Raw genomic sequence first — 25,886 nt, 5'->3', positions numbered from 1 at the left:
GTTTCCTGTGAAACATTTCCCAGTCTGATGGTGGGCAATGCGAGACAAACAGCGGAAAACACAACAGTGCACCTTGATTCTTTGCTCTGAAGGTTCTCACTGCGCTGATTGCAGAGCTGTGCTTGGTCAGCAGTAGTGAGGAAAACAGATATTTAGGAAAAAATATCCAAAACTGTGTCAAAGGAAAACACCTCTGCGTTCTTGATAGAGATACACATTCCTCCTTGGCAATGTGTGCATGTATATCTGTGACCAGAGCACTGCACACGTTTTGTCCATTACTAATTATTTATATGATCATGAATCACTTCCTTACCTCTATCTGCCCTATTGTTTCTTGGTATTCCTTGTCTCTTGTTTTAAAGAAAGACTCTGTTTCGTGGATCAAGTTTCCCAGGTTTTCTTCCTGATGGGAAATCAGGACACAAAGAATTAGCAAGAAACCGACAGAGCAGCAGACTGTGGATTTTTCTCACAGAACCTCACTGGGAAGCACAAATTCTTACACCCTCCCATGCAAAAGGAACCTTGGATCAAGACTCCAACAACAAACAGATACCTGATGATGCCAAAGAACGAAACCGCTGCATTTGCTGAACCTTTCCCAGTCTGATCACACAGAAATATGCAGCAATTACTTTCCAGACATGAAACTCCTTTTTTTTTTCCCCCCTTGTATTGAGCACACCACTGCTTACAGCATCGCTCTGGAATTCTTATTTTCTGATTCCATACTGCTACTCCCAAGACCATTCAGTTTCCATCATCTCACAGCCTGCACACACTGTCCCCTATCAAAATGCCTTACTTAAATGCTAGGCAAAGTAATCAATTTAACACAACCGAGTTGATGAGCATTCATTTTGCCACCATCCTTCGGCCACATCCGCAGCAGCTTCATCAGGATCCTACATGGGATCAACGTCAGGCTAACCAGCCTATAGTTACAACAATCACTCCACTTATCCTTTTATATGCAGAAGCAGGAAGACCTTCAAAGAAGGTGGTGAGGGCACCGTGTAAGAACTTGAAAGGAATAAAGCCAGTGGAAGGAAGATTCAGGCATGTAAAGCACTGTGTTAAAGACCAGGCACAGACGGAGCAGTCTTTATTCTGAATCTCCATCTACAAGACGGATCTACCCTTTCCTTGTATAATTTTCATTTAGAAGGATTTAAGCTTCTTAAAACCTTTAGAGTTTTTGCACTGAAGGTCTGAGTTCGGCAATATTCCTCTGATAGCTGTGCTTATACATGCACACATGGGTATATGCAAATAAATCTGTCACTAATTCCAGTACATGGCTGCACGTTATCACTCTGCCACTCTTCCTGCTCAAAAGACGTACAGCTAAGTATGCTGCTTTCTGCAGTCCCAGCACTTTGAAATAATCTCTGCAGTTTCAGGCTATGCCAGATGATCCACAAATGGGAAGATGTAAATTAACACACCCCTGGCAGTCAACACAAGACAATATTCAGGAGACTGCTGCCTCAGCATCTCTGTACTACGGCAATGATGGGAGAAGGCAGGATTATTGCCTACCTACTGCTGTCATGCTGCTCAGTAATGAAATAATAGCATCACGTTTAAGACTGCCTGCATAGAGCCAGACCTTGCCATTTCAATCTCTCTTTAGGCCTGTTCTAAAAGGCTCAGGAGTCACTGAATGAGGCAGCGTGCAGCCATTAGCTTACTTTGCATGGGATCTTAAGGATTAAGAGCAAGCTGTTTATTATCCACCAGCACCAGGAGATTCCTATTGACTGGGAAGACAGAAGCACAAGATCTGTGGGCTCAGAAGATCCCTTGGGCCTTACACAGCCCTTTGTGTCAGGCTGCATATACCTTAGCATCACACATGGCACACACCAAGTTTACTTTTCTCCCTGCTGGAATGAGGGCACGGTACCATCTCACACACTGCATTGCTGATTTTGGGTGAGAAAGTGAGATGCTGCATGGGAGATAAAGGGCTTTAGCTGCCTCGCTGGGCAGGGTGACAGGTGGTGTGATGCTCCTACAACAGCTAGAGCCTTGGATCTTTTGACACTAGCTTGATATTTCTATCTCCTTCAGTTTGAAGGAGCAGAAGAAATAAACTTTGGTAAATAAACTGAAAAGCAACCACGGAGAGAAAGCACTAAGAGGATTTTAAAATCAAAGCAAGTCTGCATGGCAAACTAGATCACCAGTCAAATACCCAAAGGCTCAGATGGCTGAAAGAGCAGCTGAAGGATACCAGTTTTGAAGAGAAGAGTTTAAGAAGCTAACTGAAATACTCACCTCTCCTTGGAGGTCAATTGAAGGATTGCAGTTTGTGAAGTCCTCCCAAAGAAGCAACGTTTCCTCGTTCTCCTCCCACGTCAAGCTATCACAGTCGTCATCAAAATCAAATGTCTCACGACTGTTAAGGTAATGGAAAAGCGTGAGTGAAAAAGAACTCCAGCCCCACTCCTTCAGCCCCTCATTTTATGTTTAAGGAAAAAAGAAAACAGAAAAGGGCTTACAAGAAGTGAACAAAGGAAACAAAGCGGCTGAAAATCCTGAAAGATTTTAAAAACAGGCTTTGCCACTCTCTGCAAGTCCCTCAACTCCTGGGCTCTTTGCCACTCCAAAGCAGAATAAAAGATCCTTGTTAGCATTCCCAACCCAAGCACACAGTCCTAGTTCTGTCCTCCAGATGGTGCTGCTTGTTAGTTTCCCCTGTTTGCAAAACCACAAAAATGTTTTAAACTGTTCTTTCTATACATGGGAAAATGAACTCAACCACAGTTTGGGGAATTATACAGGAAACAGCCACTAGAAGATTCCCTGCTGGTTTCACGCTGAAGTTCAGCCAACATTTTCCCCTGAAGCACTTAGAAACATTCATTTCAAAAATAAGTAAGAGAAAACTGAGCCCCAGAATGATGCACAAGTGAACATAAGTACTTACTATTGAGCTGGACAAGCAAAGATACTACTAAAGCCATTTAAGACTGAGAAAAAACAGTGGCAGAGTGGCCTTTAACCTCGCTATTCGGTCAAGCCCCTTTAATATGGCCAGTTGTGCAATAAAGGAAAAAGTTTCAGAAGGCAGCCAGGTCCCTCTTGGTTTGAGCAGCAGGCGGTGAAACACAAGTAGCTGCTTCTTGTCTTTGTTAAGGAGGCCTGGCAAAAACCTGAAGCAGCAGTTTGCTCATTTCTGGCTGATGCATTTCTGGTTCTTTAGCTCACTTCCTTTTAGGCAGATAACATCTCAATCCGGAAGCTGAGCTCCCCACTGTCTTCAGAAAGCTGAGAAGCTTGGCACAAGAGATGGCATTTATCTCCACAAAATAATAAACATTTTGGACATACACGATTCTGTCTTTTGCAATTGAATTTCTTCAGCTCAGTTTCTTTTTGCTGCAAGCGCTATCAGAATGCAGACTCCCAGTTCTGACTGCTGTCTGTTACAGACAAATGTTCAACATTGACCACGTTTTGCCTTTTTAGTGCTAGGCACTTATGCATTAAGGTCATCACTACAGACACAACAAAAGTTGCATAAGGTTTCTGTTGATAAGATCAGCTACTTGTAAAATACACCTTCCACCTGACAAAGCCCCCAAATCAAGAGTTTACTTAATCATGTATCATCTTCAATAAGCCATGAACACAGCACCAACAGTTATAACATGAAGAATGACCTGCACTGCTTGGGCACATCATGCCCTCCTACATATGAAACTGAGGAGGGAAGGAAGGGGGCATGGCCTGAAAACAGAACTTCTGGCAACAGCTGGCAACAGAAGAGGAGCCAGTGCTCCTTAGAGAAAGACTTGTGTACTCCTCTGTATTAAATACTGATGTGTGGGAAAGCACTGGGAATTCTTGCCTCTCCCAGCACAGTCATTGCAGAAGTTGGCAGAAGACACAAATACTGAAATGCTACTGAAATCAGACCTACGGTGCTGGCTGGGGCTCCCTCTGCCAAGAGAAAACAGCAGAGACCCTTAACTCTCGCTATCCCGTGGACACCAGGGACAAACCTTTAGGCTAAGTAAATTAACTCTTCCTGCCCTTTGACATTCATGGAATCTATACGACTGTCATCCTCTGCTACCACTGATCTGGACACATCCACCAGTGCCACGTACCCACAGCTGACCTGAAAATCATGGGAAACACCAGAGAAGTCAGAATCACTCCTGAGCTTTCAGTGACCAATGATGCCATATTCCGTCCAGCCCAAAAAGCAGCAAGGCTCCTCCTAAAATCCTCTAACACACAGGGAAAACACAGACTCGAATTCTCTACCATGAAAAACCTTCTGAACGCCTGCAGAAGTAACTCAGTATTTGAGTTCTGAGATTAAATCTGCATTTCAGTCCTCCCCACGTTATCCATGATACTCACAGCTGATTGAACATACGCTTCATCTCATCTGTGATGTTCAAAGAACAGCTGACCTCGTCGTCAGAGAACCTGCTGTTGTCTGCATCCTGTTCTGAGAGGTCATCATCAGAGGCAAGTTTTCGTTCTTTCTTCTTGGAAGCCACCTTAATTGAAGAGAAGAGTTGTAACTAGAAGGTTCGATTGAGATGCTGTGTCAAATAAAGGAGAGGCATTAGGTTGGGGTGGTTATAACCACATCAGCTCCCAGGCAGCTCAGGGATTGCATGTATTCAAGATTTGCATCCATTAGTGAGTGGGGAACAAAGAGCATAAGAAAGCAGTTCAAAAATGGCAAAGAGCAAAGCAAGCTGCAGGCTGTCAGCGCTCTACAGATGTTCATCTGTTCACTGACAACAGCCTATGGCCTACCAGAGAACATGCAGAGGTTAGAATGATACAGGGGAAAAGCAAAAGCTTGCAGGAGTGCCCAGGCAGCAGGTTTGAGAGCAAATGACAGAACTCTCCCTTTCCTGCCACCACCACAGGCCGCTGCTCCCAGTGTTGAAGAACTGTGAAGAGTAGACAAGAAACCTTGCAGAGATTCTTTAAGTCAGGTTTGTTCCCTCCCCATAAGCAGAGGCAGACTGTTTAGTCTTCAGACTGACAGAAGGAGGATCAACCCAACCATGACAATCCCTGGACAGCCTCAAAAAAAAGGAAGTTTGCAGATGTGCAGAGAATTCAAGGGACACTGTGCCACAAAGGGCAGAGAGCATCGTTGTAAGAGATGCAGCACCACTGAGTCACACACAGCCTGTTCCCAGCCCTACAGTTTTCTCTCTAATTGGCACCTGAGCCATCCTTTGTTGGTGTTGCTCTCCATACTGATCATTTTAACCACTGCATGCTCGACCACAAGTGTGCTTTGCAGCTACCTTTGAGCAGAAAGACAGAGCAATTCCACTCAAAGACAAGAAGGAACCACGAGCACAACGCAGTGGCTCAATATGCTACAAAAACTGTCTCCAAGAAGGAGATCAGAATCTTTCTGGAAAGAAAGGGAAAAGAAAACAAGAACAGAAAAACAAACCACCAAACATTAAGGCAACTTCATCACAACCAAAACACACAACCAGTGGAGACCACAAGGGTATTTAGAGTGTTTTCACACGGCATCACAATACGGAGAAAAGCACTGGACTTATTCAGGGATTGGAAGGACAGGTCTAGACCAAAGGGAAGCTGGATTAATCACAATTGAAAGAGCAGGTATGACACAAGATCAACTGCAATGGGAGTTACAGGTTTGCTCAACACAGAGCTATAACTGCTTGCTTTTGTAGCAAATTATACGGCTTTTCCTACTAGCACCAAGGAGCCATAGGAGCTCAAGGAAAGCAATTAGAGCTGCAGGTCTCACAATGCAATCATAACTCGCCACCACAGAAGTGTTATTTCTGGCTGTGGAGCTTGAGCCAGAAATAAGAACATTCAGATGACAGCTTAAAACCTCTCACTTGTGAGGAGGAAGCCATTTATACAAACCTAGGCCCTGGAATGCTTTTTTTAATGCATTCATTACCGAACGGGATCAAGACTAACATCATATCTTAAAGTTCATCTTGAGTGAAAACTCTCCCCATTTTAGTTTTTCTCTTTCATCAGAAGACAGCTACACTCCAACGCTGAGAAAGAAGAAAATAGTTCTGCACAGAGAAATTTCAATAAATGGAAGCGACCTGGACCACGCTGCTCGACACTGCTCCCTCTTGACCCATCACTGCTCGTCCTGCCCTACAGAAAATTCACAGCCTAATCACCTGGAAGATCTTGGAAACGTCTTCAGAGTTGCGCTGCTGCGCTACATCGCACAGCTTGGCTGTGATATCGATTCGCCGACAGATGTCCATGTCCACCTTCATGGCCTTTTCTTGAATCTTTGTGTCCAGGTCTGTCATGGGCTGCAGGAAGGACAGCAGTGATTATCTTCTATTATTATACAGTTCAGGAAAGCAGAGATACCCCATAGTATCTCTCTAACCCCAGGGCTTACCATCCTTAAACAATATTACGTCCTGCTCTCCTGGAAAGCAGACAGGACAGCTAACAGAATTAACATTCATGTCCAATTCCAAGAAAACCTCAGCTCAGTTCTTTGCCACTGAACAACCTACGCCCAACCCAACACAGCTTTTGGATGTATAAGGGCTGCTCCTATTCAGACAGCACTGCTGGATCCACAAAGTAACGCCGCTCCGTGTTTTTACAGACACCCGGCCCAGGTGAGATGTTCTCTGTTGGAAAGCATCTCAGTGGTTGGGAAATCATCCCACTGACCAGAAAAATGGAAAAACTCTTTGCAGAGCACTCCTCAATAGCAAATTTGCTTTCCAACGAGAGGACCTGGTTTTGTTTTGTTTGAAAACATCAAGTAGGTTTCTTTAGGAGTTGGACTCAGTGGTCTTAATGGGTCCCTTCCAATTTGGGATATTCTATGATTCTCATTCTTCTCCAGCCTCTGTCAAGCACCTCTCGACAACTTGGGGAGGTTTTTATTTTCCAAACACACTGAAAAAAAAGGAGGCTATGAACAATGACACTCTTTAAACACACTCTTATCAACTGAACAGGTAGCAGTGATTCTTATCAACAGGAAGGAACGAGGCACATGCCAACATTTTGTGTTTCTCTGCTCTGCATATTTACATGGAAGGACTCAAACAAGCATTCTTGCTGCTTTCCTTAGGCTCTCTTCCACCTTGCAAAGCTTAGAGCACACCTTCTCTCAAATCCAGCAGGATGTTTGCATTCACCACCACCCTTTTTGTACACACTGAACAACACCTTTCCCTCTGTGAACGAGTTCTAAGTGATGCAGCCCTAACAAGATTCACACTGCCTCTAACCAAGCATGCCTATTCTTCATTAAACACCAGAAGAAGAGACAGCTAATTGCCAAATTTCGCATGAATAGATCCAGTGGCCCTGAGAGAATACATTTGACACCAGGGAGCAGGTTCTGCAAGCTCATATAAAGACCGGAGGAAGCGGTTTCTAAACAAAATTACTGAATAAATAAGCATAAGAGAACATCTTCATTAGACAACTGGCATCAGCACACTGCTTCAGTCTTATGGAGAAAGCCACCTTAGTGTTCACCCAGCTTTTCTTTCAGATATCTGCACGATTGTGCCATCAGTATGGCTAAACTGCAAGACAGCTGCATGGTGATTGAATCCTTTTCCCTAACCTGGGAGTTCTCCATCACGTTCCCCACGGCTGCAGATTGGAATGCCAGCATCGCCAGCAGTGGAATCGGGGGAGGAAGGGAAGAGTCCAGTTTATGGGCTAAGCAGCAAGTTAATGCATCTCTACACAGACCAGACAGGAAGCAGGGGGAAGGGAGATCTGTCTGATGCATTAGATCATAAAGGCAGTCGTAATACTAACTACAAAGCAGCACTCACTAAGACCGTAACTTTTTCATGAATGAAGCCATTTGCACAACACACACATTTCACAGAGGCAGTGGGAGTTGGCCACTCTGCTCTCCAGTGTACTTACATCACTCATCAGCCCCTTAAACACCACAAGTTCTGCTTTCAATCTCTCAATCTTTTCATTTAACTCCTCCTGGAGAGCTTCCGCTTCCTGCGCCTCCTGCAAGAGAAAGCACACAAAGGACTCAGGGGCCACAGGGCAACACACACTTCCTCACTTAACCTGAGCAGGGCTGATAAGGCACATCACCACCCCCACGCTGCACTCAGCTTCCAAGCATTCACCCTGCTCTCTAGCACACAGCAAGGCATTCAGCTGCTGGGACTACAGGAGGGGTTTTAATTAAAAGACAACAACCATTTGGTGATTAGCACAGTGAAAGGTGTAGAGAAAGCACTGCCATTCAGCACAGGCTATGTGCACTGAGTGACACGGCTGGTGGGTATGGTGGGGATGGGCTGATGGATAGAGCTGGTGATCTTAGTGTTTTTTTCCAACCTAAATGATTCCTGGTTCTGTGGCATGGGTTAGTGGGCACGGGGGGGATGGGCTGATGGATGGATTTGGTGATCCTCAAAGCCTTTTTCAACCTGAATGCTCCTAGGGTTCTATTCCAGCCTTACCTCTCGCAAGGTTTCTACCATAGACTCCAGGCTCATTCTTCTCGTCAGTTCCTCTTCCCATCTGAAAGACAAGATGTGCAGATGGAGTGTTAACTGTGGGAAAGAATGTATTTTTTTCTTCCATATCACAAGTTTTCTGCTAGCTGTAGGATGATGACAGTTATTTCAGCCATCAAGCAGATGGTCCCCCTCATTAACACACCCTCAAACCAGGGGTGTAAGTCTATAAAAGTGTAGAAGTGAAATCAGCTCTCGTTGGAATCAGCGCCCTTCCTACAGTTCTGTGCAATTTTTGGTTCCAAGTAAGGTGGGAAACGTTCAGAGCAATAGGAGGCTTCTGAAGTTAAATCACCCGAATCAGCACTCTCACTGTTCACCTGTTCAGTCCAATCAACTCAAACACTTACGTGCTCTGTACATCAAAACCTGCAAGAACCTGCACGCCTCTGCAGTCTCAAGTAGAGCACCCAGATGAGTGTCTCTGAATACACAGAACTGAGAGGGTACAAGAAAAGGAGTTTCGTCATTACAAGCTGTGTAATTAAACCTTGCACTACAAGCATCATTATTGGATTGGGTATAGAACCATGCAGCAGCTCCTCCTTGCAAGCATACAAACGTTTCAAAGGGCACTGTCAACTTCTGTCATTTGCTGACTTGAAAGCAAAGCTCTCAGAAATGTGGCCATGCTCATTCATACATGTGAATACAGTTTGAGTTCGAGAAGAAAAGTACAATGAGCAAAGAGCAGAAAGAGAGGTGATGTGTTGGCTGCCCTGGGAGGTGGTGGACTCCATCCCTGGCGGTGTTCAGTGGAGATGTGGCACTGAGGAGACCAAAACTTTATCAAATAACGCATTGAAGGGCAAATTTAATCCCATCTGAGCTGGAAGGTGAGGAGGATCTCCTGCAGGGGAGGATGCACGGTGCCACTTGCACAACCAGAAGCACCTGAAGGGGTTACAGATCACTGCAGCAGCACCACGATGACATGCTGGCTGCTCCTTCTCCCTCCTGCCATTGTGCTGCAGCAACAGCCAGCAAAGCAGCATGTGCACTCTCTCTCCCCTTACAACCCATGGTTGATTTACACAGGAAGGTTTGTGGTGCATCCTTTTACCAGGGAGGATTTGCTGCCAAGCAGGGTAAAATATTTAGGCTGAAATTTGCATTTGTCATCAAATATTTCAGCTTGTATTTACACATCCTGTTTCCTTTCTGACTGCTGATTGCATGTATATGGTCCTGTAAAAATAGTAACTTCATTTTCCAGATTTAATATTAAAGTCAAGAAGGTGAAATTAAAGCAGAGAGTAATACTGCAGTCTGTGACAGGCTCTTTCAGATACAGCAGTGCTGCTGGGCTTAAATCACTCCTCCTGGTTCTGTATGGATGCAAGTCAATGGCAATGCGTGCTGCTCCTCCAGGCTTTAGTTGTTCCATCAGCAATAGAGGCTGCATTCTGGTTACCCTGCTGCATTACCTGCATTCCTACAGAGCACGATGCAGTCTGCAGAGAGGGATGTGTTTTTGGGAGATGGAGCTGCATATTTTGAGCGATTGTGCCAAAAAAGCAAGCAAAAAGCATTAGCATTCCTCCCCAACAGTTCAGGCTTGCTGGGAAGCTGCCAAAATTACGCATCTCAACGTTTGCTCAGCCCAACCTCCCTCATCCTGCACAAAATTCCAGTCATTCCATTTCTTCTCTTTATGCCACTTCAAGTGCATTTCACAGAGCGGTGATTTACAGCCCTAATTCCCTTCCTTCAGAGTCAAAGGAGAGGAAAAGGCCGTCTTCTCTTACACACAACACACCCCACTCTGGTTTCTGTTTCTCCTAATTAGAGGAGCGATCAGGTCATTGGTAGGGAAGAAGGGGAAGGAGAAGCTGGAGGCTGACAGGCACTTGATTCATTCTCCATTTAAACTTCCAAGCAAGTGAGACAATAGAAAGATTGCTCATTCATATGATCATGCTCTATTTGCTGTAACACACAGGGCTTTACAAGGGCCCTTGGCAGCTGCTATCACACGCTCCAACAAATGCAACAAGAAGCCACTGAGAAGATGCTAAGTATGGCACTGGCATCGTTAATAATCAACGTGCTCCAAGTTACTCTCCTGATATCATTTTATGTTAGTCAGTGCCTTCCTGATGTTGATTTGACAGCAGAAGATGTGGTCACTGGGGCAGTGCAGAGGAATCAGAGGTATGGCTGTGCTTTGTGATCTCAGCGGTCTTTTCCAACCTTGATGGTTCTGTGGCTTTCCCAAAGGCTCAACCCCAGCAGGCTGCACTGGTCACTGCATCACACATACATATTTCAAGCCTAGCCAGGCTTTTTCCCACTTTTCTCACCTACCAAGGGTGCTTTAGTCACAGCCACCACCCCCAAAAAAGGGCTAGTGTGCATTGGAGCAGATTGGAGCAGATCCGGACCGATTCCCTTTTACCAGATGTGACACATTACATTCCAGCAGTGTGCAGTCACTGCAGCTCCGGGCCCCAAACTACTTCTGCAGCCCTGTGATTAAGAGTCAGTGTCTTGCATAGCTTAGAGGAGAACAAAGGCTGTTTGCTGTCTTTAAAGGGAACAGCAGCGTTGCAGGGCTATTAAACAAACAATACTCACCAGCAGTCAGCTAGGATTAAAGTTGCTTAAAGCCTTATTCCTGTAAAGCTGAGTCACACCACAAACTTGTGTGTTTCCTTTGAAATTGGAAGAGCAGCTACACCAACACCAACACTGCTAAGGAGGGTATCTCAGGAACTCGATGGTATCCCCTCAAACCTTCTCCAGCACTCGTGAGGTTGACACAACAGGCTTCCAAACTTTCTTCTGCATCACGTGCACCGACCAACCTGAGCCTAATTCTCCTCCCTCGGTATCATCAAAGCAAACTTCAGAAGGAGAGAACTGCCCATCAAACTCACAAAAGCTGTTTAGGAAAGAGAGATTTAGAGACATTTGCCTTGGCAAAAATTGCTTGGTGAGTTTCTTTTATGAATGCAGGAGCGCAGTGTTATTTAGATAACAGATAAGATGTTTGCAAAATAAGCCAGATATAAACATACGGCCCTAAATATGCTTTTGCTCAAGGCAGAAAGGCAAATAGAGCAGCTGATCGTTAATGATGCCTGGTGGCATCCACTGCACTCGTTTCTTTCATTAAAAACACCCTTCCTCAAGGGAGCAAACCCTCCTCAAATAACATTTAGTGATGGTACAGGTATGGACTTGGAATCTTTCAGCTCTGCCTTCTCATCAGTTCGCAGGGAGACAAAGAAAAAGCAAAGAGCTCAAGTGCTGAAGTCTACCATAGGAAAAAAAAGAGTGTGCATTTGAACAATGGCTGAAATGCTCATGGACATACACGACTCCGGTTGGCTTTCCTTGCATGCTAAGGCACCACCGTTCCATTTTTGGGGCATGAGATGCACCCAGCCTTGCTCATCTCTAAGAAATGTATCACCTAGGCTGCATTCTCTGTTGCACCACACCTGCAAGGAAGTGAGAAAACCCCCACCCCATGGCAGCACCAAGCCATTCCAATGCAGACAGGTCTCCGAGCTCTCCTTCCTTTGTGCCAGCACTGCTTGTTCTTTTGTGCTCTCAGCCCTTTGATGCCCATCCCTTGTTGATGGCAGCTCCAAATGGAAGGTGTGCTGCCTTCTCACCACCTCTGGCACGGGATTGAACGCTCTGCACCATGCTCTGCCCATCCCATTTCATCACCATCACGGTTACGCACCCAGGGCTGCAGCAACATGCCTGCTAATCCCTTCTCCACCACATAGATGGTAACTATCAACATTACACTTTATAATTCCGGTCATTAAACGCTGATTTCACTTAACGGCCCTTCAGAAGTCAAACTGTGGCACTCCCATACATGAGGATGCTAATCCTGTGCGTGGCTGGAGGCAGAATTTGGGCAGGGCACGCTGGCTGGGATGTACTGCGGCACCCAGGCTAAGAGAGACTATCTGGACTTTATGGGGAGGGGACCTGAGGCTTTTTGGAGAGATGTAAACGAAGCTTTACGCTCCTACACAAACCCACACAAAACCATTTTCTATTCTGTTGAGTCAAAAAGCCAACCAACCTTCTCCTTGTTTTTAGACTCCATTTTTCCACCCGGTGTGTTCTGCACCCAGTGGGCTGGGAGGTCACGTCAAGCAATTGCTAACTGAGAACAATTAGCTTGCTCACAAATGCTGCCTCTTGATTAAAAAAGCTTTTGCCACACAAGGATTCTCCTAGATTATCCCAAGCACAGACCATTCTGCTCCCACATGCCCTGCCTTCGTATTGAAGTAAATTAAATGTTTGTTGATGGGCTCCATGTAAAACGTATTAATTTAATGTGCACATCTGATTCCATTAAAGGCTGGCTCTAACACAGCAGCAGCAAGCTGCACTCTTGAATGAAGTCATCTGTTGCTTGCAACAGGCAGGGCAGCATTCGCTCTGCACAAGTCACAGCTCTCTTTGCTCGTACTCTGCAGCATCAGATTTCCCAAAGATCAGAGCAACGAAGCTGTCCATGCAATGGAACCTGTCCATGGGTGTCCGTGCCCTGAACCTGTGGCAGTGGTTGAGGTTAGACAGGTAAATTGCACTGTTCAAGCTCAGGGGGTTCGTTACAAAGGAGAGGTTAATATTAAAGCCCTCTGCTAGGCTCCATTCCTTGTGAAGAGAATTAGTGGAAGAACTCACTATACAGAAAAGCATTGTGTAATTATACCTCTTGATTATATTCATCTGGAATGATGATCGAGCCTGTTAATGGAACCACAATAAAAATCAGCTGCAGGTTCACTAGTTCATTAAGTTCATTAAGCCATGCATAATGTCACAAGAGCTCAATAACTTCAAGCAGCGGCAGCAGCCATGCTGGCATTCCTTTAGAGAGCAAATGGTGTTGCTTTTCTTACATTAGGAGAATCTGCATATAATAGTGCAAGATTCAGAGCCAAATTTAATGCATCTTAAGTGACACAGCTACAAGACACCTCCTGTATGACAACCCTGCAATTAAGTTCCTACTCTGAAGCATCTTTTGATACCCAGACAAGCCTTGCACCTTCCCTTCTGCACATGCACCTTGAAGGCCTTCCATTGACCACTGCAGGGCTGGATGTGATCTTAGTGGTCTTTCCTAACCATTAATGGCTCTGTAAACTAAGCCTGCAACACCACTGACCTGCTATTCTGCAGCTGTGAGCGATTAGAGCTAGATTAACACATTAACCACACCTCTGTACACCCTCCTGAAATGGACCTGATTAGGTAAGGCAATTTTATTTCATGTTTCCTGCAAGCTCACATCATCATTACATTTCTACGCAGCTGCTCTGCTCCTCCAGCTCAGGTCAGGCGTGTGGAAATCCAAACTGCTCAGGAGGAATGGAGCTGTAAGGAGCAAAACCACAGGAGGCCTCTGCCTATTTGGTATTCCTCTACGAAGCGTCCATACCCTGGAATCAGAATCTCATTCATTAGAGTCACATTTAACTCTGCAGCTCTCCACACCAGCTTCTGGACCCCAATCATTTCCTGCAGAAAGAGATTTCTGGTCAGTCATCACCGGCCGCAGCCGATAAGATAGCAGCAAGCCTCGTGATGTCATGCACAACACGTTAACTACCACACAAAGTGAACCAAACACTGCTTTCCTCCTGTATTTGCCAGGGCAGCAAAGAGCCTGTCTGAAGGTAGGAAGGATCAGATGGAGCTGGATGTGCTGAGCTCAGAGTGCTGGGCACGGCAGTCTGCAGCCAAGCTTCCAGCAGGATTAATGCTTGCTCTTTCCCACTCAGCACCAGCAGCTTAAATTCATTTTTCACTCCTGTCAAAATCTTCTTGACGGTGTTTACAAGCCCTGAACAAATATACTTCTCTTAAGCATGAACAAACAATTCTGCAGCAGTTTTTGACAGCTGAAATTTGCCATTTTTTTTTCCAGCAGTACAGCAGACCCTGGGGAAGGGGAGAAGGATTTGTTCAGTAACATGAGAACACAGAGCTGCCTGCCTTCCATTTTCCAATGAACCTCGTGGTAACTGAAGCTGACCCAGTTCAGTTTCTCACAAAAAAGCCTTCTGGGAAAAAAAAAAAAAAAGGAAAAAAAAAATAATAAAGCAATTTAGGAAAATGCAAGGCCTGGGGGTTTGCTTTTTTGGAGGGTGGGAAGGGAGTTCAGCGTTTACTCTGAACAAAAAGGAGGGCACGAGGTGAGGACAAAACCGTAGCAGTATCTTAGCAAGATGAGGCAAAGATGGAAGGGGGAAAACATGCTGTGCAGGAGAGGAACCACTCAAAAGCGTCCATCTACAGAGCTCATCAGTCAGCCCTGGCTGAGCAGAACACAGCAGCACTGAGCTGCTCCTGTGCACGAACACGATGAGCCCTTATCTCCTCTGCCACCCAGGTACAGAGGAGACAACTGCAAGCACAGCTTATGAAACAGCCACAGCAAAGAACATTACATTCCTGTGAAACTGTTGTCATAACTGCAGATAAAGTAATTACTCTGACTCATTTTGAAACAGGTAATCTCAAAAGCACAGGATTACACGACTGTATAGCGCTGCTAGCTACGAGTTAATTATCAAATGCTCAATTCCCATGTAAGGAAATCTCCCACAAACACAAGCACTACAAATGCTGTGCATTAAGGACAGCTGATCGTGTATAGACATTTATTTTGCAGCTACATCATTCTGGTAGGCACTGTGTCAGATATGCAGGTGCTCGGTCCCAATGCTTTGCAAACTGCTGAGATTTGGCCGAGTAAATGTGTTATTCCTGCCTGTATTTCCAAATATTTCCAAAACAGAGTGACAGATGCTGCAAAACTCAAGTGGGGCACAAAGAGCAGAAGAGAGGCTGTGAGCCTGAAGTAGTGCCACGTGCTGAACTCCATTCTTAGGGCCCTCATGTAGACATGTGCAAGCATCTCTGAGCAAATCACAGCATGGCCTGGGTTGAAAAGGAGCACAATGCTCATCCAGCTCCAACCCCCTGCTGTGTGCAGGTCACCAACCAGCAGCCCAGGCTGCCCAGAGCCACATCCAGCCTGGCCTTGAATGCCTGCAGGGATGGGGCATCCACAGCCTCCTTGGGCAAACAAGAAGCATTAGTTCGACATCTCGAAATGGTGTTTTTTCCTCACCCTCCAACAGCAGGGCATGCACAATCGCCCATGCAAAGCTGCAAAAATCATATTTCAGTTATTGCACAGCCTGCTCAGCACCTCAGATTCTTTTAGGAAGAGCCTGGTGCAAGTGTGAACGTGAGGAACTCATAGAGCTGCACTGGGAAGGCTGGGGAAAACAAGCTCAAAGAGACCCCGTGCACACAAAGGGGACTGTGAGCTGCAGAATACAGTGTGCTATTATCACAGCGTCCCAAAAACGCCACGTGATTCCTTTGGGCAGCTCATCCCCACCATCTGCATCATTACTGACATAAATACAGGCTGCAGCAGAGCAGAACGGAGCGAGAAAGGTTTCCTCACCAAATTGTCAGGTTGGATGTTAGGATGGGAGGTACTGAGAAGCCTTCCGTGCTCAGTTTCAGGAACAAAAGTGCACAATGAAAGGGGATTATTATGACTGAGTCATGTTATAATCACAGAAGAATCCATCCATTGTTGAGAGAAACTCAGAAATTGCTTAATGCTCATCATTTAATCAAATGGATTTAAAGGGAAGATGATAGGCACCAGCATGCCCGTCCCAGAGCCTCACCATTTTTTCCTCTAATTCTTAGTTCTTTTTAATTGATATATATTTAAATCCCCACACAGGAGACACTTCAAGACCTGGTACAAATATTAACATGGAGGCAGCACTCTGGGGGCAGGAGGAAAAAAGAAAAACCAAGCAAGGCACGCTTTGCTCTCTTAGCAAAACACTTCTACTTGCCAAAGCCTGGCAGCCGAGGAGACAAGTAGTTACAGAAGAGATTTAGAGCCATAATAAGATCTAATGCTAAGCTGTCGGAAAGAACAGGCAAACTTCTGTGGCATGAATTTCCTTTCTATTTGCTATAAACACCTACTGAAAGCTTTCATGAATGTCCTCTTGGAGGCTGCCAAGTTAAAACAGCACATTATCTCAGCTGGTGCATATGACTGCGTGGAAGATTCTTACATCACAACTCTAAGCAGTAATCGAGCAAGCTTTTAACTCAGGGAAGTTTTTCCCATGTAGGGTGAGGATTATTTCTTTTTAGCACTGCCTTCGGACCTCACAGCAATGCTATGGAGGGGAAAGGCTGAGCCCTGTGGGTCTTCTGCTCTCTGCATGGAGTTCTGAGTAACACTTACATAAGAGGTCTCCCTGATCTCGGAGCTGGGTTTGCTATAAAGCAGTCAGTCCTCATCTGTGTTGTAACCACACTGCGACCACCGCAGAGCACTCCTGGAAGGCACAAGTCTTGAGAAGACCAAGTGATAAAAAGAATTGCAGTTATTCTTCTGCAGAAGGCAAGCAGAGCTCCTGCTGGAGTGTACTGCTGTGATGCCTTCGTTCACTTCTGCAATATCTCAGCCTGAAAAGCCAAGAGTAAATGCTAAGCCTCTCTCTGCCCTCCCTTCCCCTCCACCTCCTCAAAACCAGCCTCAAAACCAAGAGCCAGAAGTTGTGTTAATCTCTGTCCCAACACTGAAGGCTTGATTGAACCCAACAAAGCTGTTTTATCGAGTGAGATAATTCTTATCAGCTTTCAGGAAATCAAAGTCACGGCTGAGATACAGAGCAAAGTCTCCACACTGTGTTCCTATGCACCCAGCTGTGTCTTACCTCTATTTTACGAGCTGGATTATCTTTGCAAAGGTGAATTCACAGAACCTATAAGGCTGGAAAAGACCCCTGAGATCATCCAGACCAACTGTTCACCCACCACCAATATTTGCATGCAACATCAGGGTTCTGAGACAGCAAGTGATAGCAAAAGGTAGGAAGTAAACAGCTCTTGGAAGCCTGCTGCGACACTTGAGGAAACACACAGCACTCCTGACACAGCCCTCCAAGAACTGTGAGGGTGCTTACTGTGTTTAAGCTGCTTTAATCACTTTGGTACAATGGGTAGATTAATATAGTTTAGTATTCCTGGCTAATTACAGTGACTGGTCTTTACAGCAGTACCATTAAACAGCAGTACCCTGCCATTTAAATGGGAGCAAATTAATAAAGATGACACCAAGGAGGATATAGCATTCAAGCTCAGGCGTTTTTCAGTACTTGGAAAAAGCCAGATCAGCCCTAAATTCACACCGACACAATGGCTGTTTTTGTTGTTGCATCAATTCCCAGTGACATAACTGCTCAGTAATTAATGCACAGATGAACAATGAGGAAAATGGGATGAACAGGGGCTGGCGTTGGAGATCTGCTTTGCAGAGCAAACGCTGACATTACCTGAGAGCTAAATGAGCAACGTGGTTATTAGTGGGATGCAAAGCTCTGGCAGTGGAATGCTTGTGCTATTTAGGGAAGGGAAGAGATGATGGAGGGCTGAGGAGCTGCAGGACAAACTTGGTTTGAAGGCAGCAGGGCTGTCGGAGGAGCAGCGTGGCGGGCAGTGAGCTCACTGCCTGCAGCTCCAGGCTGAGTCACAGCCCCAAGCCCAGCTAACCCAAGGGACAGCTGTCCCCAAATGAGCTTACTGAAGTCCCAGAGCTGTTCTGGAAGGGCTGAAATCCTGTATGGCATCGCTGCAGGAGGGGCTTCGTTCCCAGGGTCGCTTTGTCCCTGCTGGCAGCCAGCAGCTCCACGTGCTGGGTAAGAATACAGATTAGTGGAAGAACATTGCCCTGTGAATGAGGAGCTCCTAAGTGCTCTGCACTCCTTTTTCTTCCCTTTCTTTTTGAGAGCGGGGGTTTCAAAGCAGTGTGGAACAGAGAAACAACCGAAGGTCAGGGGTGCTGGTAGAGTCATCGGGGAGGTATTTGGGGGAAGAGTAAGGACAGAATCCAGACTGCCCAGTGCTTCATCACGCGGCCAATGCTTTACAGGAAGAGCCATGGGGTGGATATGTCACACTGCCTTATGCCTGCAAGAGGGAATTCTATTTTGCACCCTGAGAACCAGCCCTGACAGCAGCAGTGGGCTTCTTAGTGAGCCCTGAGTGTGAGCCAATGCTGTTTTTGCACGCTGACCAGCACAGAAAGCAGGAGAGGGATTCCCTTATGTTGTAGGGATGGCACTCACAATTCCATTTCTAAGTTACTGAACTCACCAGCAGGCACTGGTAAACCACTGGGATTTTTCATGCCTGCTTTGAAGCAGAGAGACCCAGAGACAGCCAGGGATTACAAAATGACTTCTTTCTTTCACACCAAAACCAAATGCCACCCTCCAACGTGAGTCATTAACCAGCAAGCGTGGGCATCTCCAACCTCAAACCAAGGCTTTCCAGCAATATATCTGAAACGTTATGATCTATCAGTGCATCCAAGCTCACATCACACTGCAGCAAATTCACTTCTCTCCTATTCTGAGCATAAAATGGAGATGCATTCAATCATTTCACTTGCTGCTATCATTGGCACGTGACAGCAGCCCAAGGACGCCCATACAAAACACACCACGAGAGAGCAAAATGTAGAAAATAATACCCTGGAGAAGCCATACAGCTTTCCTGCTGTACGTTTATGAAGTGCCTCGTTCTGTTTCTCAACACAAATCAGCTCAGGGTTCTGGGAACAAGATAATCTTTCACTATGAACTGGTCACAAGGCTGCAGAAGACCTTCCCTTAAACTAAATTCAGTTAAAATACTACGCCGTGTTGCATTAGACCAAACTACAAAATCTCCTTTCTTGCACAAACCCAAACAAAACATGACATGGCTCTGTGGGCATGGTGGGGCTGAGGTTGGCCTAGAAGATTTTAGTGGTCTTTTCCAACCTTAATGATTCAATTCAGGGATCTGGTTAGCAGGCATGGTAGCGATGGGCTGGTGGCTGGATTGGTGACTTTGGAGGTCTTCTCCAACCTGAATGATTCTATTCAGGATCACGATCAGTGGGCATGGTGGGGATAGGTTTATTGTTGGACTTCATGACTTTGGGGGTCTTCTCCAATCTTAATTATTCTATCATTCTATTTGGGGTTGGGTTGATGGTTGGACTTGATGGTCTTGGAGATCTTCTCCAACCTTAATTATTCTTCCATTCAATTTGAGGACACGATCAGTGGGCATGATAGGGATCTGCTGATGGTTGGACTTGATCTTGAAGGCCTTCTCCAACTTTAATGATTCAATTTAGGGATATGGTTAGCGGGCATCAGACAGGCTGATGGTTGGATGTGGTGGCTTTGGAGGTCTTCTCCAACCTGAATGATTCTATTTAAGGACCAATGGGCCTGTTTAAGGACTGCCAGTGGGCACGGCAGCCATGGGTTGATGGTTGGACTTGGTGATCTTGAAGAAGACTTCTCCAACTGTAGTGATTCTATTTAGGGACACGGTGGTGATGGGTTGATGGTTGGATTTGGTGATCTTGGAGGTCTTCTCCAACCGTAATGATTCTATTTAGGGACACAGTCAGTGGTGATGATGTGTTGACGACTGGACTTGGTGACCACAGATCTCTTTCCCAACCCTAATGATTCCATGAAAACAGCTGGACTGTACATTTGAAATAGAGACTTGAGCCAAAAAGAGCAACGTCCTGTGAACACTTCCAGCAAACTGAGAATAGTCAGTTAGTCACAGAGAAGGAAACGCAGGAAGCTAACTTAAGACCAGACAGAGCTTCACCACAAATACCCAACCACAAAAAAGCAGCTGTTGAGCTGTCCTTGGGCTCGGCGCTTCCTTCAGCTCCGTCCCAGCACTCGCTGCAGAAAGGCTGTGATTACCCATGATGAAGAGCCAGAAATAACTTGGGTCGAAGTTCGTTTTTGCCTCAGCCCCACATCGGAAGGGTCTCGGGGCGTTGATAGGTTGGAGATCAGAGGCACCTGGGGGATTTGCAGCCCCACAGCCGCGCTCTCCGCCTGGTTTTTCCCCTTCACCAAATCCACCTTTCCCACCCGTGAGTCACTGAGGAACAAAAGGTGAATTCAACACATGCAGAAAGCGTTGTGGTTCTCTTTCAACAGGGGAAGCCACTCTTTGAAGAGCACAGCCCAAGTTTCTCTGAAACTCACGGCACGACGCGGCGATTCCTCCCTCTCCGATCCTGTCCATCTGCAAATTCATTATTTTAATTGGGGTTCTGAGCTAATAGCTGGGCAAAGATAAAGCACAGAATGAACAGCTAACGTGCTATTTGAAATCAGTCCTTGCATCTCAACCCTACCCTGGTGGTTCCCATCCCGAGCCAGTTTAATAAAGCACAGTGTTCATCTGGGTAAGTATTCAGCAAATAGAGCCTCAATCCCTTGGTTCTGTGGATACAAGGATCAAAGGGAGCCCTGTGCTCTTCTCCCAAACTTTTCCTGCATTACTACAACCCAGAAATCCCAGTCTTTTGCCCTTTCAGGGTGAGCAAATTTCTCTTTTTAAGACTGAATATCCAGTTTCCCAAGGGTGAGCGCTTAGCATCAAACCTCACATCAGCTGGGCAGCTGGAGCAGAGGTCTTCTCCAGCCTTATTGATTCTGTGATTCACATCTATGAGGGGTGCCTCAAATCTTGGGCTGCATCCCCATGGGAAGTGGTGCAGAACACAACCAACCTCATTGCAGCACAACTGCAATAGGAAATAGAAAAGCACACATCCCAGACTTAAATGCATTCCTACATATACCAAAATACACCTATGCACCAGAATTAAATGTATGCCCACACGTATATGTGTGGCTTTTGCATTATTGCCAGCTCTGTCACCAATTGAAACGTGGACACAAGTCCTGCACCATGACTGCATTCTTCTGGAGGGATAAAAAAATTATTTGTTTTTGATTGGCTCTATGCACAACATTTGCATCTTGTTACCACTGCTATTTTAGCTTTAAAAGTTCTCAGACATTCCTCCAGGGCTTCTCTTAAGCACATTTTTATTAAGTTCCCTCCTTTAAAAAATGAGACCCAGTGAGTTTTGACGCTCAGTGCCTTTCACAATGATAATCTTTGTCCTTTCCAGCTGCAGCAAATTTAAGATAATCTCTTCTTCAAGTGGACTTGATTAATCTTCCCAACGAAATACCATCCCGGGGTAAAACAATTATTTCCACTCCAACCCTTACTAAGAGTTAAATCTGGGCTGGAAAAGACAACCAACATCTGGCCAGCTCAATATCTGCTCCAATTAAGAACAATTTTGAAACCATAATAGACAAATCTATTCAAGTGTTCAGAGCAAAGCTTGCCACAGCAGTTGAAGGGGGGGGAGAGGAAGAGAAGGGGGAGCAGGGCAGGACTGCAGCAGGGTTTCACCTCGTCAGCAGAGCTGTGGCCACACGCAGCAGCGTTCTGCTGGCAGAGCACACGGGTGCACTCAAGACCTAAAGGAGATCTTAAAGGTCCCTTCCAACCCAAACCATTCTGTGATTCCAAAGGTGGCTGAATGCAAAGGGTTGCCTCTTGCTGGGCAGCAGACAAAGCCATAACCCAAAGCCTGTAGAAAGAAAGCAATTGTGGTGTGCTGCTTGGGCTGCCCGTTTGTGGTCCCTTCCAACCCAAGCTGTTCTGTGACTATAAAAACAGGGGTATAACACAGCCCTGGTGCTCTGCTGACTGCACACCCCAGTATTGGCTTCATCCAAAGTGCATTGCGTTGCGGTATCCCAGAAAAGTGATGTTGGTGGGCAGAACCAAGGAGATGGGTGCCTCCTCCTGCAAGAAGCCATCAGTACTGGCAGAAACTGCCCATGGCAGGGGCTGGAAATAGATGATCTTTAAGGTCCCCTCCAACCTCAGCCATCCTATGATCCTGAATTGCACTCCAGCAATTCTCAGAACTCAAACCATAACAGCAGGCCCAGCAAACTCAAGTCTTCCCAGCATGAACGTCCCTGCAATAAATGGAGCAGGGCTGTTGAAGAGGGCTGCCTGCCTTCAGCTGCACCTATTGGTTCTTAAGCACTTGCATGGCTTTGTAGATCTGTGTCAGAAACTCATGTGTGCACTTAGCTTTATGCAGGCCCTAACAGCACGAGGCTCATTTTCCACTGCCAGATTGTTTCCCTAAATAACTTGAATATATTCCTGCAAGATAAAATACACGCTCTGAGTTTACATTATGTCCACATGTGCCACAACAAAGAACCCTTGCCCTGCAAACAAACAGACACAAACTCACACCCACCTTTCCAGGGCTGCTGACAAACACAGCACCACGTGAGCTCAGGATAATGAAACCAAACTGAGGGATCTTAGAAAGGCATCGCCAGCACCACAGATGAGCAGGCAGGAGGGTGCTCAAGGGTGAGCAAAGGAGCACAAGGGTGTGCATGGAGCACAATGACACAACACCCAACCCCATCACGTTGCAGCTTCCTCCCATCTCCCTGGTACCCAACCAAACAAACACAGCTGAACAAAGAGGGAGACTTCTTTCCCCATTGGATGCAGTGGGTGCTCCAGTGCTTGGCAATGAAGGCACGGCAGCTTGCAGGAGATGCATTGAGATGAGTAATAAACACAGAGGGCAGAAATCATTACTCGATCAGAATATTCCTGCTTATATATTCCTGCTTGTTCTGAACCAATTCACGAGTTCTGTTATGAAAGGATGCAAAAAGCCACACGCTGCAGCTCTGTCAAACAGGCAGAAGACATTCAGGAAACCCCGACCGCTTCCAAAAGAAACACAAACAAATAAAGGACTACATTTGCTCTTCAGCAAAAAACACAAGCCGAAAAACACATTTTAAGCCTCAAAAACCCCCCAGATGGGAGCACTCACACCAATCCCACTGCCCAGCAGCTCTCAGGCAATGCAGGAATTTCCCTGCAGAATCCCAACTACCCTTTCTCTCTCTCTCTCTCTCTCTCTTTTTTTTTTCCTCCCTTGGCCTCCATCTCCACCACAGATGCGTTGAGCAGCAAACACAGCACTGCAAAGGGAATGCTATCCATCACCGGGTAAAGAACACCATTTCAAACCCCAATAGGCTGAAGGAAGCCTCAAGATTCCCAGGGCTCACAAAGGCTGCCGGATGGCTTTTGTTTTGTTTTGACCAATTCAAAGAAGCTCCTTTGCAAGCAAACCTTCCCCTGCAGTATTTGCAACCCAAATATTGCAGCACTGAGCTAATTTAAGAGAAGCGGCGGACGAAACAGGCGACTGATTAAGCCAGAAAATGAAGAACGAGCTAAATTTAGGAAGAACGACACGATGCAATATTAACAACAGATAACTCCCCATCTCCAAAAAGGGGGTTTTGGAGGGGTTTCAACAGCCTGGCAACGCTGCTTGCAACACCCAGCCTCCTTGTGCTGCAGTGGATGCTGGCGGAGGAGAAAATCCTCCTCAGGAAGGGTCTCCCCTTCAAACCCATGAGCATCCTTCCCAAGGAGGGGAGCTTGGGCTGCCAGCATACCTTCCTGAGGATTGTGGTGCTGGGGGGGGGGAATCCTTATGCCTCCAGGGTTGTGCCATCCAACTCGGGGGGAGGGGAGGGTGCCAAATCCCTTCTTTAGAGATCATGATGTGGGGAGGGGGGGGGCATCTGCAAATCCCTTTTCCAGAGGCTGCAAAGTGGATCCCATCCCCAGCTGGGATCCCCAGATCCTGTCTCCAGAGGACTGTGGTGCTAGGGAATCCTATCCCTAGGTGCCCCCTAGGGCTGAGGGGGCCTAAATCTCTCCTCCAGAAGGTTGTGGTGCTGGGAGGCTCATCTCCAACTGAGGGTCCAGGATCCCTTCTCCAAAGGCTTCAAGGGGAGCCCATCCTGACAACCCCAGGGCTCTGCCACACAACTGGGGGATCCCAATTCCTTCTCCAGGGAACCATGGTGCAATGGGGGCCTAACTTCAGCTGGGCTGTTCAAACCATTTCTCCAAAGGATCATGGCAAAATATGGGCCTAATCCCAACTGGGGGTCCCCAAATTCCTTCTCCAGAGGATCACAGTATGAAGGGGACTCATCTCCAACGGGAGGGGAGCCCAAATCTCATCTCAAAGGATCACGGTGCAGTGGAGGCCTAACCCTAAATGGGATCCCCCATATCCCTCTGCCCTCAGGGCTGTGCCATCCTGCTGGGGAGGGAAGGAAACCCCTTCTCCAAAGGATCGAAGTGCTGGGGGAAGCCCAACTCCAACTGGAATCCCCAGGTCCCTTTTCTAAAGGATCACAGTGTTTGGGAGGGGGCCCACTCCTCATTGGAGTCCCCATATCCCTTCTCCAGAGGATGATAGGGTGGGTGGGAGGATGGGGGAAGAGGGCATCCCCTGTTGGGGTCCCACACATCCCTTCTCCTACGGGTCGCAGTGCTGGGGTCCCACCTCCAACTGGGGGCTCCAAATCCCTTCTCCATAGGATGGAGGTGTAACAGGAGGGTCTATCCCTGTGGCCCCAGTGCATGCCACACAACTGGGGGGAAGGGGGCCCAAATCCATCCTCCAGAGGGATTGTTGTGCTGGGAACCCCATCCCTGGCTGGGGATCCTTTCTGTTGTGATGCTGGGGGAGGGGCATCCCCAAATGGAGGAGCCCAAATCCCTTCTCTGGAGCATCAAGGAGCACCCATCCCCAACTGGGGGCCCAAAACCCCTTTGAAGGGAAGGGGGGGGGGGGAAAGGAAAGGAGGAGGAGGAGGGGGTCCCCACCAGCCAAATGAAGCCCCCCGATACCCCGACACCCCACTCACTTTCTCTTGTACTCGTCTCTCTCCCTCTTGACTTTGGCCAACACGTTGTAAAGCGCCCGGATTTCGGGTGTGATGGTATCGATCTGCACCCCGACACCATCCGGATGAATCCAAGACACTCCCGGCCCTTGAACCGTTTCCAATCCACCGCCACCGGTACGTCTCACTTGAGTGTAGCTCCAAATAGTACCGGGTAAACGGCTGTAATGTGACGGGACCAGGCCGGGCGCCGGGCTCGTAGACAGAGCAGCTCCTGTTAACGGGAGACCGCCGTCGGTTTGCACGGCCTGATCCCGGCTGAAGGTCTTATAACGAAGGCGGCGGTCTCGTTCGCACTGCTGGGCCGCCAGCTGCTTCTCCAGCAGCCGGTTCCTCCGCTCCAACTCGTGCACTTTAGCCAGGAAGCAGCGAAAACGCACGTTGAGACCTTTCAGCAGATGGATGTTGGAACCCAGATCGTTCCGCAGTGCCGCCGTTACCGGTGGCCCACCCGCCGCTCCGCCCGCCGTTCCCGGTGTACCGCTTCCAGCCGCCGCAACGCCGGGAGAGAAGGCGCGGGCCATTTCGCCGAATAGCAGCGAGTTCATGGCGGAAGGGAGCGGCGGGGAGGCGAACGGCCGTT

General features: G+C 47.0%; 1 protein-coding gene across 1 annotated transcript in view; it reads right to left on the bottom strand.

The window, feature by feature from the left end:
- The window catches only part of IFFO2 (intermediate filament family orphan 2), a 28,689-nt gene extending 2,803 nt beyond the window's left edge, over positions 1 to 25,886 (bottom strand). Inside the window, exons 1-7 of the mRNA XM_042831720.1 lie at positions 25,265 to 25,886; positions 8,487 to 8,547; positions 7,927 to 8,022; positions 6,183 to 6,323; positions 4,384 to 4,526; positions 2,287 to 2,407; positions 317 to 406 (exon numbers count right to left, since the gene is read on the bottom strand). Coding sequence (XP_042687654.1) covers positions 317 to 406; positions 2,287 to 2,407; positions 4,384 to 4,526; positions 6,183 to 6,323; positions 7,927 to 8,022; positions 8,487 to 8,547; positions 25,265 to 25,851 — 1,239 coding nt within the window. The 5' untranslated portion in view covers positions 25,852 to 25,886. The remainder of the gene's footprint in view (positions 1 to 316; positions 407 to 2,286; positions 2,408 to 4,383; positions 4,527 to 6,182; positions 6,324 to 7,926; positions 8,023 to 8,486; positions 8,548 to 25,264) is intronic.

The sequence above is a fragment of the Centrocercus urophasianus genome, unplaced genomic scaffold, assembly GCF_019232065.1.
Source record: "Centrocercus urophasianus isolate 14NV4802_14NV808 unplaced genomic scaffold, USGS_Curo_1.0 seq_36, whole genome shotgun sequence".
NCBI lineage: Eukaryota > Metazoa > Chordata > Aves > Galliformes > Phasianidae > Centrocercus > Centrocercus urophasianus.
Note: the sequence above shows the minus strand (reverse complement) of the source record. Positions and strands in the feature narration are given on the sequence as shown.